At 40.4% G+C, this 15,860-nt stretch overlaps 1 protein-coding gene across 2 annotated transcripts; it reads right to left on the minus strand.

Annotated features, from left to right (window-relative positions):
* Nucleotides 1–3,229: 3,229 nt before the first annotated feature.
* Nucleotides 3,230–8,513, minus strand: LOC137285127 (collagen alpha-1(XXI) chain-like). Of its 2 annotated transcripts, none has more exons than XM_067817360.1 (5): nucleotides 8,424–8,513; nucleotides 7,969–7,990; nucleotides 6,677–7,237; nucleotides 5,790–5,855; nucleotides 3,230–4,039 (listed from the first exon to the last, which is right to left on the minus strand). In XM_067817360.1, exons 1-5 carry the CDS (start codon nucleotides 8,463–8,465, stop codon nucleotides 3,519–3,521), a joined length of 1,212 nt encoding a protein of 403 aa, XP_067673461.1. In that variant the 5' UTR covers nucleotides 8,466–8,513; the 3' UTR covers nucleotides 3,230–3,518. The 2 variants fall into 2 exon arrangements, with proteins under 2 accessions (XP_067673461.1, XP_067673452.1); XM_067817351.1 differs by having other exon boundaries at nucleotides 7,939–7,990.
* Between the last annotated feature and the right edge of the window lie 7,347 nt (nucleotides 8,514–15,860).

Genomic DNA, 15,860 nt, shown 5'->3' on the forward strand with positions numbered 1-15,860 from the left:
TAGTGTTCATCTCACGTCACTATTGGCTACGTTAAGAGGTAAAACAAATGACATCTATCTCAGCTGTGTTCATTGATTGGTTATGTTATGTGGTAAAACACATGTCCTTGCTATCTATCTCAACTATGTTGATTGATCAATGTTGAAGCTAGTGTTCTTATTCTCACGTCACTATTGGCTATGTTATGTGGTAAAACACATGTCTTTGATATCTATCTCAACGATTGATCAATGTTGAAGTTAGTGTTCTTCATCTCACGTCACTATTGGCTTTGTTATGTGGTAAAACACATGATATCTATCTCAACTGTGTTGATTGATCAATGTTGAAGTTAGTGTTCTTCATCTCACGTCACTATTGACCATGTTATGTGGTAAAACACATGTCTTTGCTATCTATCTCAACTGTGTTGATTGATCAATGTTGAAGTTAGTGTTCATCTCACGTCACCATTGGCTATGTTATGTGGTAAAACACATGTCTTTGATATCTGTCTCAACTGTGTTGATTGATCAATGTTGAAGTTAGAGTTCATCTCACGTCACTATTGGCTATGTTATGTGGTAAAACACATGCCTTTGATATCTATCTCATCTGTGTTGATTGATCAATGTTGAAGTTAGTGTTCTTCATCTCACGTCCCTATTGGCCATGTTATGTGGTAAAACACATGTCTTTGATATCTATCTCAACTGTGTTGATTGATCAATGTTGAAGTTAGTGTTCATCTCACGTCACTATTGGCTACGTTAAGAGGTAAAACAAATGATATCTATCTCAGCTGTGTTCATTGATTGGTTATGTTATGTGGTAAAACACATGTCCTTGCTATCTATCTCAACTATGTTGATTGATCAATGTTGAAGTTAGTGTTCTTATTCTCACGTCACTATTGGCTATGTTATGTGGTAAAACACATGTCTTTGATATCTATCTCAACGATTGATCAATGTTGAAGTTAGTGTTCTTCATCTCACGTCACTATTGGCTTTGTTATGTGGTAAAACACATGATATCTATCTCAACTGTGTTGATTGATCAATGTTGAAGTTAGTGTTCTTCATCTCACGTCACTATTGGCCATGTTATGTGGTAAAACACATGATATCTATCTCAACTGTGTTGATTGATCAATGTTGAAGTTAGTGTTCTTCATCTCACGTCACTATTGGCCATGTTATGTGGTAAAACACATGTCTTTGATATGTATCTCAACTGTGTTGATTGATCAATGTTGAAGTTAGTGTTCTTCATCTCACGTCACTATTGGCCATGTTTTGTGGTAAACCACATGTCTTTGATATCTATCTCAACTGTGTCGATTGATGAATGTTGAAGTTTGTGTTCTTCATCTCACGTCACTATTGGCTATGTTGTGTGGTAAAACACATGTCTTTGATATCTATCTCAATTGTGTTGATTGATCAATGTTGAAGTTAGTGTTCTTCATCTCACGTCACTATTGGCTATGTTATGTGGTAAAACACATGATATCTATCTCAACTGTGTTGATTGATCAATGTTGAAGTTAGTGTTCTTCATCTCACGTCACTATTGACCATGCTATGTGGTAAAACACATGTCTTTGATATGTATCTCAACTGTGTTGATTGATCAATGTTGAAGTTAGTGTTCTTCATCTCACGTCACTATTGGCTATGTTTTGTGGTAAAACACATGTCTTTGATATCTGTCTCAACGATTGATCAATGTTGAAGTTAGTGTTCTTCATCTCAATTCACCTTTGGCTGTGTAGAGTGGTAAATATACGTTGATGAATGGCAAACAAATGATGTTGGGTAATGACGTACCCTTCGGTCGAGTATCTTTCGGAAGTTTTGTTCGCAGCGGGGTATCATGTCTTCGCTTCGGGACAATATGTTTATAATTACCTACAACATATTGAAAGTTTCTAACATGGTTCAAACACTTAAAATCTTAAAGCTTTTGAAAAATTTCATGGCCGACATGTGCCATTTCTAACCTTGACACATTAGTGACAAAACTGATGTCTGATGCAATCGCGCGTTGTGACTGATATACTGTGTGCTGCTGTGTCTTTGCTTGTGTCTATAACAGGTGTCATCGCGTCCGACTCTCTTGCTTAAAGATCGCATGCCACTGGAATTTTGTGAAACATTCTGGGAGCAGTTAATATTTTTAAATGAATACCAGTTACCCAAGAATATCAAAATATTAATCGAACAGCGTAAAATAAAAAAAACCAACCTTTTGAGCAATATTGCCCGTAACATATTCATTCTAAAGGAACGTTCCCAGTGTTCAGGCAGATATGACGTCACAGTGTCACACTGACCTTCCCGACAAGAACTCTACTAAGGCAGGTGTCGCTCATTCCCGACGTACGTCAGGGATTATATTGTCAATCGAGTGAGGGATTTACTGAACCACGTTTGGGGAATACCTGTATCTACAAATATCGTCGTTTGGGACAGTATCATCATGCGACCCTTAATATAGACCATGTTTGAAAGGGGACTACGTACGAAGCGTTCATTTGTAGTTGCAGCGTTTTGCAGCTTTGATAGCTCAGTCGGGAAATGCAACCACGTCCTCTAGTCGTAGCCCACGCCATCAGTACTCATGCAGCCGACGCATGATCACAACACACAGCCGAAGTACACTGTTCATATGAACCTGTATCCACCATCAACCGGATATGGATTTGATATATGTTCCTAATTTCCTGGGTGAAACTTCCATTTCAGGTGATGTCGCCTCTAAAGCAACTCTCTAGTTTAGAGAATAAAATAATTAGTCTGACGCATATTTGAAAGAGTTGCTTTGATACACATAACTGTGAATAAAGGGATTAAATTTATGCTTGACGTTCAACAAATGAAGAAAACATTGCCTCTCATGAGCAAATTTACTTTCCATCTAGAGCTTCTTGCTTCTTGAAATTTGTTCAAGCGTCAGCAAATAGAGCTTCAGTCTTCGGATGGCTATATTACCCCTTAACACCGCCCTCAGCAATATTCAAGGTGTAAATATCGAGTCTTTACCAGACAGGAACATGAGCATCTGTCGACCTAAGTTAGAGAACCTGACCACCCGTTCCCGACAAGCATGGGTTACTGTAAAGCAATTCTAACCCGGTCTCTTCGCGAGTCCAGTTCTTAAATGACGCCATGTTTCAGCAAATGATTCACTGATAACATAACTCGCCAAGTCGGCAACTTGTGGGTAGTCACGAGTAAATAAATGTTTATGAACATGACATGATTTTTAATGTGTTGGAATACACTTTTTGCGAATCGGAAAGGAATAGGGAACTTAGGGAATATTCCTATGGAGCCATATATATACACGACTGTCTCATCGTTACGATTATGTGTGATGAAATCTGCTCAACCAACGCAGGTGGCATACATAATCATACATACAATTAACTGAAATCTGCCTTTTTGAGAATAACACAGAAGTCTAGACGCCGTCGTGATGTGCGACTGTATCATTTACTGCACATCTATTTTTTACGTTTAAACACGAAGCATCACACACAAGATGCCGATTCTTCTAGTGCCTGGATGAGTTCTGTCACTATTACTGGCAGTTTACTGTAGGCTGGAGATTTGAAAACGGAACCGCTGTATTCCTTGGAACTACTTTTTACTCCAAGAAGTGTCGATAGATCGTTCTCCTCTCCACTTTGACCAACAACTACCACGAACAGTTGGAAGCCATTAAACCTTGCTCTTCTTACTTCTGTCACAGCTGTTGAAGCATCTTCGATTTGGCTGTTGATGAATAAAATCCCGGCCGATCTAACACGGCTTGATTTCTTTGGTATTTGATAGCGCATTTTCTTTATCAAAGGGGCGTAACTCTTGGATCTAACGATTCGATGTGAATCGGCACATTCCGTCATAATCTGTGACGTGCGGACCTTTCCGGGCAGACCCGACAGATTCTCCGTGACGTCGGAGAGAAAGGAGAGAATGTTTTTCGTGGAACGAGTGCTGACGCCGTTGGTGTCGACGCCGATGATGAGGCTAAGAACACACTCACTGGAATCTGCGGAAGATGAAATGATCACTCTAAAAATTTACTGTCTGCTTTGACACTGAAACTAAACACAAGTGGTACGTGCAGTTAAAAGGATATGCTCATTGACGTTCATTTATGCATTATGTGCAGACTGTTCAGAGTAGTGTGATGGATTTAGTGAGTGAGTGAGTGAGTGGGTATGTGGTGAGATGAGTGAGTGAGGGTTGACATTTTAACCGTATTTCGGATAATATTATATAAATCAGAGCTTTAACATGGTTTGTAGGATTCGTGGAACCAGCAATTTTCCAACCATTGCACTGCGGCTTACAAGTAAGCTAGCTTCGCAATAGAAGAAAATCATAAATTTATATTCCATAACGTGCACCCACCAAACGTTAACCGCTCGTATTTTACACAGATACTGGCAAACACCTGCTTTTCGTATATGTTTTTACTTTGACAAAACCTGACAATATGTAAAGGTAGTTGTCCATGTCTTTGTCTTTTCCTGTATACAAAACAATTCAGCAGTCGTACTATGTCGGTGTAATTGTGCAAGCGGACGTAAAATACGTTGTGCAATATCTGCGATGGAATTATACTTTTAGTTCTTTGACGCCGCCGTATTTCATCGAGTCAAGACGAAACAATAGAATGGTTGACATCACGAGCATGGATCTATGGGGACAGAGTGAGATGCATGAACCACTTCACCAAGAGTCATCAGCCTACAAGTCTCATCTTACAAGACGCATGGGTTGCTGAAGATCAGTTCAACCCGGATCTTCACGGGTCGGATCATATTACAACTGTGAACAACAGCTCCTGCAATATTTAAAGCTGACTTGGGTCAGTATCACAAGTGCATATTCAGACAACTGGACAATTTGTTTCCTCATAAATCTTAACCATGCTTGTGTAGAGAAATATCAAAGCTACAATGCGTGTGTTACATTACTCTTGTATGCACAGCAACACCCGTTGAACTAACGAGGTTTTAATGGACTTTTATTTTCTGCAGTAATAATTCTCACACTGACGTGTTTGGTCGTATTGGCGATGGCTAGTTAGAGTTGTTACAAAGTTACTAAGCATAGTTACGAAGGTACTGTTCACATCGCAATGTTGTCTGTCTAGTTATTAGACACACACCCCACCCCCACCTCTACACACACACACACACACACACACGCACACGCACGCACAAACGCACGAACACGGACACTTACATCTGACACTCAAAAGCAAATACACACAAGCACTGACACACATATGCATCTTACAGAGAGATGGAAACCAGTACGCACACACCTCAAAACAATCAGACATACACACATACTTACACACATATATATCTCACAGACACACGCACGTCTCACACACAGACACACAGACACTTACACACATACATATCTCATAGACGCGCACACGCACATCTCACACACAGATACACACACCACACACTTGCACACATACACATTTCACAGACACGAACACGGACACACCCCTCTCACACCTAGACACACTCAGACATATGCATCTCACACAGACACACACACATCTCACACACAGACACAGACACATACACGTCTCACAGACACACACACACACACACACACACACACACACACACACACACACACACGAACACACAGACAGTACAAATTGTATTGAGAAATGAGTTAGGATAAACGTACCACGTTCATCGGGCAAATCGAAACTAGAATTTGGACCCACAAAGAAACATCCATGTACAGTATCAACACTGTCTTACCAGCAGGGGCATCAGCTTGTATGGTCGGAGCGGGTGTAGGCCTCGGAGTCGGCTTCACATACTTCACTACAGGCGGAAAATGAAGATACAAACATGATTTAACTAATTAACTATTCTTACATCTACAGGCGACATTTCACCCTCGTGCCCAGGTAAACCAAACCAGACCAGAATAACTGTTTTAGCCATACTTATTATTCAAAACATCTTCATCTTGGGACAACCGATATCTAGTTTGAAGAATAACGCAAGGCAAGGACTAATTGTGGAGACAGATTATATTTATTGCTAATGTTATCTTTTCTCATATAAGGTTGAAGCAATGGAAGTGGCATCGAATACTCAGTGACGATAAATTACCGCTCTCCAGAAACCGAAATACAAAATAATCAGACAAGACAAGAAGCCATGTAAATATGACTGCATCATGTCCATGACGTTCTCAAACAGTTACTGTGGAGACCCTAAGTTACCGGTCATTTTGGTCACACAGCCACCAGGGGTCACATAAATGCATAAAGCAACACCAAAGTACTACTTACGGAATACTTCAAGTGCAACAACGCCAAAGAATGACTATTCCCTGACAATACAGATTCAGTCATTGGTGAAAAACATATAAATCAGCGTATTCCCAAACTGGTGAAAACTGTGAAACAGCGTGTTCCAGAATTGGTAAAAAACAACATAAATCAGGGTGAAACCATATGAATCAGCGTATTCCAAAACTGGTAAAAAAATATCAGTCAACGTTTTCTGAAACAATACAAATCACTCAGGAACGATTATGACACCAGGTGTTCATACTGTCTTCGCACCCCTTTGGTTCTCATTCGGAGCCTACAGATATCCTCTTAACGAAAATCTCGAACATTTCTGAATCTTACCTTTGCACGTCTCAATTGCTAACCTTGTCTTTATACTCTGGAGGATAGAGTAGTCACCGATACGATGCAGGTAGGTGGTGTGAGGGCTAGAGGCAAGGGCAGACAACTCTGTCATATCAACTCCAGATCCAATACCAATCACAAACGTTGTGATCCCAGCCTCATGGTTCAGAGTTGCTTCATGAACGGTCACGCTCCGATCATACGACTGACCATCGGTCAAGACAATGGCAATTTGTGGAACCCCCGGACGAACATGTTCCTTGAATTCATGTTCTCTGATGTATTGAAGTGCCGTCTGTGTCTGGGTGCCTCCTACCCGCTGGATAATTCCCTCGATGGCTCGTTCCATGGCAGGCTTGTCAGTGAAACGTGTTAATCCAAATACAGGATACTCCTTTGTGCTGAAGAGGATGACTCCTACTCGAGTCTTTTGGGGGCCGATGTCAAACAGGTCTACCACGTCGCTCGTAAACTCGATCTGTTTGTGGAAGTCTTCAGCACTGATACTTGCTGAAGAGTCAAGGACGAATACCACATCTGCAGGTTTGCCTCCGCAGCCTTCGAAATACAAAATGTCAACATGACTAAAGTATAATATTTCGAAGTGTTTTAAAGCCATTCAGACGTAGGAACACGAATAAAAGGCACGTTTCTTGGATAGCAACAAGCAAATTAGGAACGTGCTAAGGAAGAAAAAGAATTTATAAAAACCTCGTGTCGAGTGTTTTTACAATGTTTTAAGTCCCAAGAAACCACTAGAAAGAAAACTGTTGTGACTTGAGACATGCATAGTGGCAGGTTTCGTGCTTCTGATTTGTTTGAGGCCACACGCAGTAGTTTGTAGTTTTTCAGCTGCGTGAAGGCTATAAACAAGCGAGTCTGGACCAGACAATCAAATGGAGAATATGGCGAGCATCGATATGCGCAACTGGGATAGGATTAAACATGTCAACCATGTTAGCGAGTCTGATCACCTGATCGTTTTAGGAAAATGACACACTGTATGAAGAAATCGACATACTGTACGAGGAAATTGGCACATTGTATACACACTTGTATAAAGTAATTGACACACTGTGTAAGAAAACTGACACACTGTATACGGATTTTGACAAAGAATGTCCGGGATAACGCAGTGTGTTTAGAAATTGGATAATGCTTTACACAATGGCCTGTTAGGAAGGACAGGGTAACTTTGAAAACTTCAATAACCTTCACTGGAAACGTACCCCTATTATACGTACCCCTATCATACGTACCCTTATCATACGTGTCCCTATCATACGTACCACTCTCAGCTGAAGACGCCCGCTGAAACACATTTCGACATATGTATTCTGAATTCGTGACACAACAGGCATCTTAATCAACATGTTAATTTAACGTTACGTATAATGAACAATAAAAAATCATTGTATTACTGTAGCAGTTTGCACTTTGAGTGAGTGAGTTTAGTTTTACGCCGCACTCAGCAATATTCCAGCTATATAAGGGCGGTCTGTGAATAATCGAGTCTGGAGCAGACAATCCAGTGATAAAAAGCATGAACATCGATCTGCACAATTGGTTAGTCACCTCTTACGACAGGCATAGTCGCCATTTTGTACTTTGATAAAGGACGTATTTTTGTGAAGTGTTTAATAATGAAGTTCACCTTCAACTTTCAAAATATTAATTAGATATTGAAGTAAGGCACGCATAAGATTTAAGGCCTTTCCCATCGAATACTCTTTGAGATACTTACGATATGTGCAACAAGCACTACACAAGGAATAATAAATCGCATGGTGCAGTGTTTTCCCACGATTGCGGTGAATGAAGCAATGGAATTAGTGCTAATGGTATTGACAACCGCTCTCCCACACTATATAGCCAGTCCGGCAGACCAGGGATTGGTTCGGACTATGCTAACTGAAGGTTAATACATTTATCATTAATCAGCTCACATTATGCCGTTTGTAATCATTTCTCTGTTAGCTACATAACTACATAAACTACGACTGTTTCCTTATCATTGTTCTCATCTACTCTCAACTTACACATTTACACACCGTTTAAAAATAATCATTATTTATTATTTGCATCGCTATTTTTTTGTAAAAGATCGTTTTGATAATTACCAAACAATAAGACATTCAGTCCACTTATATAAAATGTCACATATAATTTCCGGCGACTGAAGTATTTCGTGGCTCAGTGTGTGTTATTCAGTCGTCTAATGTCGTCACTGATTTTGTATCATCATAATGGTAATAGGATACTGTATGTACCCAGGCCCGGTTAATGACGGGGATGTTCTGTCATACAACAGACGCACACGTGTCAAGGTGACAGTGACCCTACACATATGTATTAAAGAATGGTATCAACAGTGGTCACTTCTGTAGACTGACGAAGTAGTCTACGCTCCATGCAGTCATGACTGTTGATACAATAAAGGCCAAACATACAAGCTATAAACGGGGTAAACACCTGAAAAGTAATTTTAAAGAACTCGCAAAGTTATGAAAAGTTTGGCGAAACATTGAAAATTTAAGTTCCACACACAAATATGATCTCGTTTCAAATGCATGAACATTTTCTGTTAGCCACCATCAAAGACATGTGTATAGTTTCTCATGCAAGGAAGTTTATAATAAAATGGTACAAAAACAGCCATTAGTGTATGAGATTAGTGTTTAGTCTCCTGCCGGCACCATTCTAGTCACATCAGGATTTGGGATTTTCCAAAACCTTACCACGTGATGCAGCTTTAATCAGTGCGAGGTGTTATTACTTTAATCAGTAGACTACAAAACCGTTGGAAAATAAAATACATGATGCATTGCGTACAGTGTTTGCCGTTCTTTAAGTTAACAGTTGGCCACCAGGGCCTGCTGACGCCTGCACGTTCAGAAACCTACAGATCCTGAAGGAAATTTTGTTAAATTCAAAGCAATAACTACAAAACAGATCGCGACTCCATTTTTCTATTTCTACAAAATCAGTCAACTACGCCACTGGCACACAGAAAAGATTCTATTTGTTAAAGACTGGTGTTGACATTCTTCATCGTAACATGATGCATCATGGGTGATTCCCAAACGTTAATAAAGAAAATTAAAGACAGAAATTATGGGAAACGATTCCAGTTTTCAAAAAAGACAGATAATTTACCGAAGAGCCTGCAACTATTTGAAACTCCCGGTCAGATGACATGACAACCGGCGTTGGGTCGGTCATTTCGAATGCTGATTGCATGATTTATATTGCTCTGTTCTGAGTATCAGTTTCACTGTCCAAAAAATAAATTGAAATTTGACCGTGCTCGTGTGCTCTTAGAAAAATGAAGATATGTCTGTCCTGTGATGAAAATTGTTTGTCTGTCAAAATCATTGTCTAATAATAATAACTGGTGAAATAAAAAAGTGATTGCCGCTCCTAGCATATTCCAGCAATATCTCACGGCGGGGTGGGGGGGTGACATCAGAAACTGACTTGACATTATACCCATGTTAGGAATCGAAACCGGCGAGACGAACGAACGCGCTGACCCACCACTCCTCCTAATACTAACGATCAGATAATTTACTATACAGCAGATAAACTCCCCCACCCTCACCCCGCAAAAAAACCCCCCAAAACAAAAAAAAAACATAAAAAAAAACCCCAAACCAAACCAAAACAAAACAAAACAGCAAAAAAACCCCCCCAAAAGCAACAAAAACAATCAATCAAACAAACAAATAAATAGCAACAAAAACAATCAATCAAACAAACATATAAAAAACCCAAAAGGGCATGATATAGGGCGATCTCTATATTTATAAGCACAGAAGGAAAATAGATGCCAGACCTGTTACTGGTATTTACGTGCATCGTCAATACTGACGTTGATAATTGTCTCAGAATGTATAATTTGTTTACTAGAATTGATCAGAATGTGCACGATATAGCCATCAGTGGATGTTTCTGGTCATCATTAAGATTTGCTGTGGTCTGCAGTGGGAGGGAAACATGTTGCAGAAGCAGGCACTTCAATGTCACATTACAGAGTTGTTTCCCTTTGCATGGTGCGAGACTAGTCTAACAACAGGGAAGTGCAATATTAAACAATATTTACGGATAACGACGTATTTTATTCGTGAGCGCGACATTTTGATAATTTAGCATATGGTACCAGAACCTATACCTCGAAATGACGAATAAAAAATGCTGTTAACAACAAAGTGTGTTCTTTATTGTGTCACAATTCCCGAAGCGCATTATGTTACCTAGCGCCCAACCCTTTCTGCAGTGCTGAAGATCTAAATTAGCAAGTCTTGTCTTGATTTCATCAGGTTCGGGAATCTCCCACCACAATGGGCTCCTTTTACATTTATAACCGATATTTGTTTGTATCAAAATTATATTCAGAGAATATCAGTCTAGCACTGACAGAACTGATAGCTCTTATTTTCATAAACCGTCTTGAAAATTGCCAGTCCTTTTGCGAGAAACATTATGTCCTAAATTTACACAAGCTAGCTTGTCATATCAACCAAGCCATTTTCGAGATTTTCTCGAACAAATGAATGTTTTGATACTTTCACCTTGTGCTCTGGGAATACAGGCGCGTAGCAAGCCATTTATTCGTGGAAGCTGCATATTTAAAAAGTATTGCGGGCTTGCCTATTATCATGTGTAAGCCCCGACGTTTTTCTTATTATGGAACCAACACCCCTGGGATATTTACACCAAATCAAACTCGGAATCTGTAGTTCTCCACTCCATGACAAACTATCACGTACAAAGTTATTTTATCGCTCTTGCTTGTACTCTTGTATGTACGCGAAGGAGAGCAACATGCTACCGTATGATTCCACCTGTAACATCCTGATTACCTGTCTCAACCTACAGACTACTCAGCACAACATGAAATCGTATTTCATGGCGATCTCAATATGATATGATCACTGCTAAAACCACAATTTATTCAGATTGTATTAACAAGGATGTCAAAACCCCAAGTTTCTGGCAAAGTAATGTCTTGCACTTAGTAACTCCCCCTTCATAAATAACAATAAATTACAATCACAATGAATGATATAACTGTCGACGGGGTGAATCACCTGTTCTAGTAACCCGTGTGTGAAGAGTGGAACAAGCGAGTCTTATAACTCAACATACACACAGCACATAATCCACGCGCTGTCTGCGTCTAACGGCAACCGTAAGTGGTGTGTTGTTTATCTACAAGAGCATTTTCCATCAGACATTTCACGTGTCGCTGTGTGTGACCCAAGCAGCAATGGGTTCTGCCTGTTCCTATAAGTTCACTACGTGCTGGGAGTAATATATCTGAGCATAATCATGAAATGGGTCACTGTTTGTAATATTTGCGTCATGTCAGAGGAAATGTAAAACTGTTTATGTCATGGAATATTAATATTTTGTGTGTAGGCTGACGCATGACACTAAGTAATAACCGGGCTTGTCCGATATACAATGTATACTAGCGAAGTACGACTGAAGGAGCATTGTTGGTTGGGTTCTGTTCTCGAGGGTTTACAAAACATTGTAGCTGGCTTAGACACCGACTAATCACGATGTATATTATACATATGTTTTAAGAAAATGTGTTATGAATTAACAAGTACACGAGTTGTTTGTTCCCAGTATATCCAATTCCGCACGTGCAACACAAGTGTTTTGTAACACAAACGAGCGCGCCGCATGACGTTGAAAAAGGCTGCATCGGTTCGCGAAATGTCAGCAGGTGAAGGGTTTCAAATGACAATGTCAGCGAGTGGCTTTAGAAATATAATAATGTATCGGAGGTACAGTGAACGTAGGAAATTCTAAACACTGATTCTCAATTATCAGGCAATTCACAATAAGGGACCTGTCTATCTTCAAGACTCCCTCCAGAACGCTCCGCTCCCATGATCAGTTTCCCTTGTACGTACCGACTTAAAAACTAAAATCGTTTGGTGCCAAGTCCTTTCAGTATGCAGCTGCTACCCTTTGGAACTCTCTGCCTTTTTGATCTAAAACTAGTACCAACTCTTCCACGCTTCAAAAGGAGACTCGAAACACACCTCTGTCAACAATGTATGTTTCATAAATCCATGTATTATCTTGTGCATATGAACTGTGACTTGTCAGCGCTTTGAGCATTGCCTTAGTGTGGTGGAAGTCAGCGCTACATAAATAATCTTATTATTATTGTTTATCATTATTACAGGCGGGATGATATTATACAGAGTAAACACGTAACGCGAATTTCGGGAACATACTGTACATCGCTGTCCCTCGTGTCTATTCCTGTACAACGCTATAGTGTTTCTATTTCCGGATCCTATGTGACGAGCGTGAACTAACAATGTCTAGCCACAGGAGACCCCTCCAAAAAATCGTCACATATTGTTCTAAATCCTGCCATATCAGACAGAAACATCACCGTTGCCTGTTTGCATAGGGTAAGGCAGAGATCATGACTGACTGTGTATCCTACATTTACGTTTCTGAATAGTCTTTGCTGCTTAACTACGCACTCAAAAAGGATAGCGACCCGAGGGTAATCACGTCTACATTATATAAATGCCAGTTTACGGTTTAGAACAGATATGTAAGTGTAATGTGACGCCTTTGACGAAACAGTCAATTCGTCCTTGAATGTCTGGAGAACCCCAGAAGATTTATGTACTTTGTTCTTACTCAATGGTCCGTCACCATATCAGTGGCATGCACGCAATCATCAACATTGTGATTGACATTTCCTGGAGACATCAGGGAGAGAGTTGCTATTGGCTGACACCACGTATTAGCAACATGTTACAGACAGCATGTGATGGCTCACGTCATCCAATAGATATATACTGATGATACAATACACGATTTTAAGAATTCCAATGGGCTACTCTGCATGAAGTTTTAAGAGACTAGCACGTGGAATGGATGATTGACCATGATAAAATAGGTGCTAAACAGTTGCTGTTTTATTGGTTTGATACCAAACATCCCGACAGTCAGTCATGATTGTATAGGTCGTTTGTGGATTTTGTTAGTAACACTGTGTTGTCTGCATGTACGGACATGCTGCCTTAGGAATAGGAACAGGAAGTTAGAAACGGATTTGGGATTTGGGATTCGGGATTCGGGATTGGGAATTCGAAACCCGAATCTGAATATTTTTTCCAGATTCGGGATTCAAATCCTGAATTTGAATTTCTGTTCACATTCCGGATTTTTCTTTTCTCTCTCACTCTCGCTCTCACTCTCTCACTCTCTCTCTCTCTCTCTCTCTCTCTCTGTGTGTGTGTAACCTAGGAACTATGAAAAGCACATAGTATATAGTTGGTCCATAATGTACTGTCACTTGTATATAAGGAACGTGTCACTTTGATGTAATAGTCTGACACTTGTATAGAGCCACCATTCTCGGACACACACTCCTGTATCTAAAGAGTTACCCCCTTGTTTTGTCAGGATATTAAAGTCTCAATCCTTGGCATCAGCGTGATTAACGAGCAGCACGTTTGTATATAATATGAACAGCGTAAAAGAACACGGGTAGTGTCCAAATCTCACTCACTCACTCAGAAATGGTGTTGAGACGTGTGCACAATGCAGGTGAGGAGAGAGTGTGCAATGCTAAGTCGGAAGTATGGTTGTCTGGCTCTCTGTCTCACTGTCAAGACTATGACAATGGAAATATGTTCCACTCTGTCTTTTTGATTGCCACTGCTCCTCCAGTCGCGCCCGAGGAGACGTATGTCACTCACACGTGCGCGTTTTATCACTCCGATGAGAATGAGTGACGTCACTGCAGTCTACTTCATTTAATCTATCTGTATTGTCGTGACGTTAACGGATAACGTTTCCCGTTGTGACCTTCTCACTGTCAGTTAGTCATTGTAAGGCTGGTATTAACATTGCGTCATAAGCCATGTACAGTGTGGTGTTCACACCGTGCCCTGAACACCCGGTATTGCATGTAGGTTGCGGTCTTACATTTGATCATGAACAAAACGGAGGCTATGGAATGTAAATCGCTTCATGAGCAGGGTATATAAGCTGTAATGTGATAATCTTGTCATGAGAGCCATATTCTAGATGTAGGCTGTGGTATGATAATGGCGCCGTGAACACTCTCTACAGGTAGACTGAGGTGTTTGATGCTCTGCACAATTTGAACGATATCATTTCTGTATGGCGGATTCCAGAACAGTCCTTCCCGTCCAGTGCCCCTGTGGATACAAGGTCATCAGCGCACGCTGATTTATAAGACAGATGGAGTTCAAGGTCATATATCTTAAAACACGATTGACTGGGGAATGTATAAAAGCACCAAAGCCGCATCTAAGTGGTAAACTCTATTCAAAACAGTGACAGTGAGTGAACTATAATTTAGTCTGAGCCGTGAATGAAATAACATATAATGTTCAATATGTCTCAATGGCAAATGCCAACTCTTAGTTTCTGCTGGATATTTATGATTAATTCAATTCGGATCTTAGACTCCCGTCGTTGGATATGTTTTAAGGACGATATAACAATAAATGTTTACATTATAGCCACGCAGACTAATACGTCACTGTGCAGTGGGTCGACGGTATCAATTCATCTCCACACAAAGCCTCCAAATCTGTATATTTCATGGCGGTACTGTAGACAGGTCGATTACCATTCTGTTCGTTTGATGCTATGCACGGCAGTATCAAAACCCCAACCAGGCCTTTGACAAGAAGAACTGACAAGATCCTGCCCTCCACATACATCGACTGACTAGGGGTTCAATCATCCACCAGTCGCTGCAGTGCTCGATGTGATTTCATAAACACTGGCAGTATCATCCGTGGTCAGCTGCGGGGCAAAGAAGTTGCATTCTGGTGGCTTAGAACAGGATGTTCATTATCAAATGTCTGATACGTTCCGATATTTCTTTTTTCCCTCGAAATATTGAACTCAAATGTGATGTTCAACACATTCATCAGTGTTAGCAATGCTATTTATAGCATCTACAAAATTATGTAACAAGTCAAAACATTTGGCTCCCCCCCCCCCCCGCCGCCACGTTGCGCTGTTACCTTTTGGTCACGCCCCCAAAGGTTTGTTTTGGAAACCTGGAGCCCTGAGCGGAGGATTTCAGCACTTTCACCTTGACGAACTATACTTTCTACAAGTATAAGTAATGTTTATGTCTTTGAAACTGACTATA

This window comes from Haliotis asinina, chromosome 1 (genome assembly GCF_037392515.1).
Source record: "Haliotis asinina isolate JCU_RB_2024 chromosome 1, JCU_Hal_asi_v2, whole genome shotgun sequence".
NCBI lineage: Eukaryota > Metazoa > Mollusca > Gastropoda > Lepetellida > Haliotidae > Haliotis > Haliotis asinina.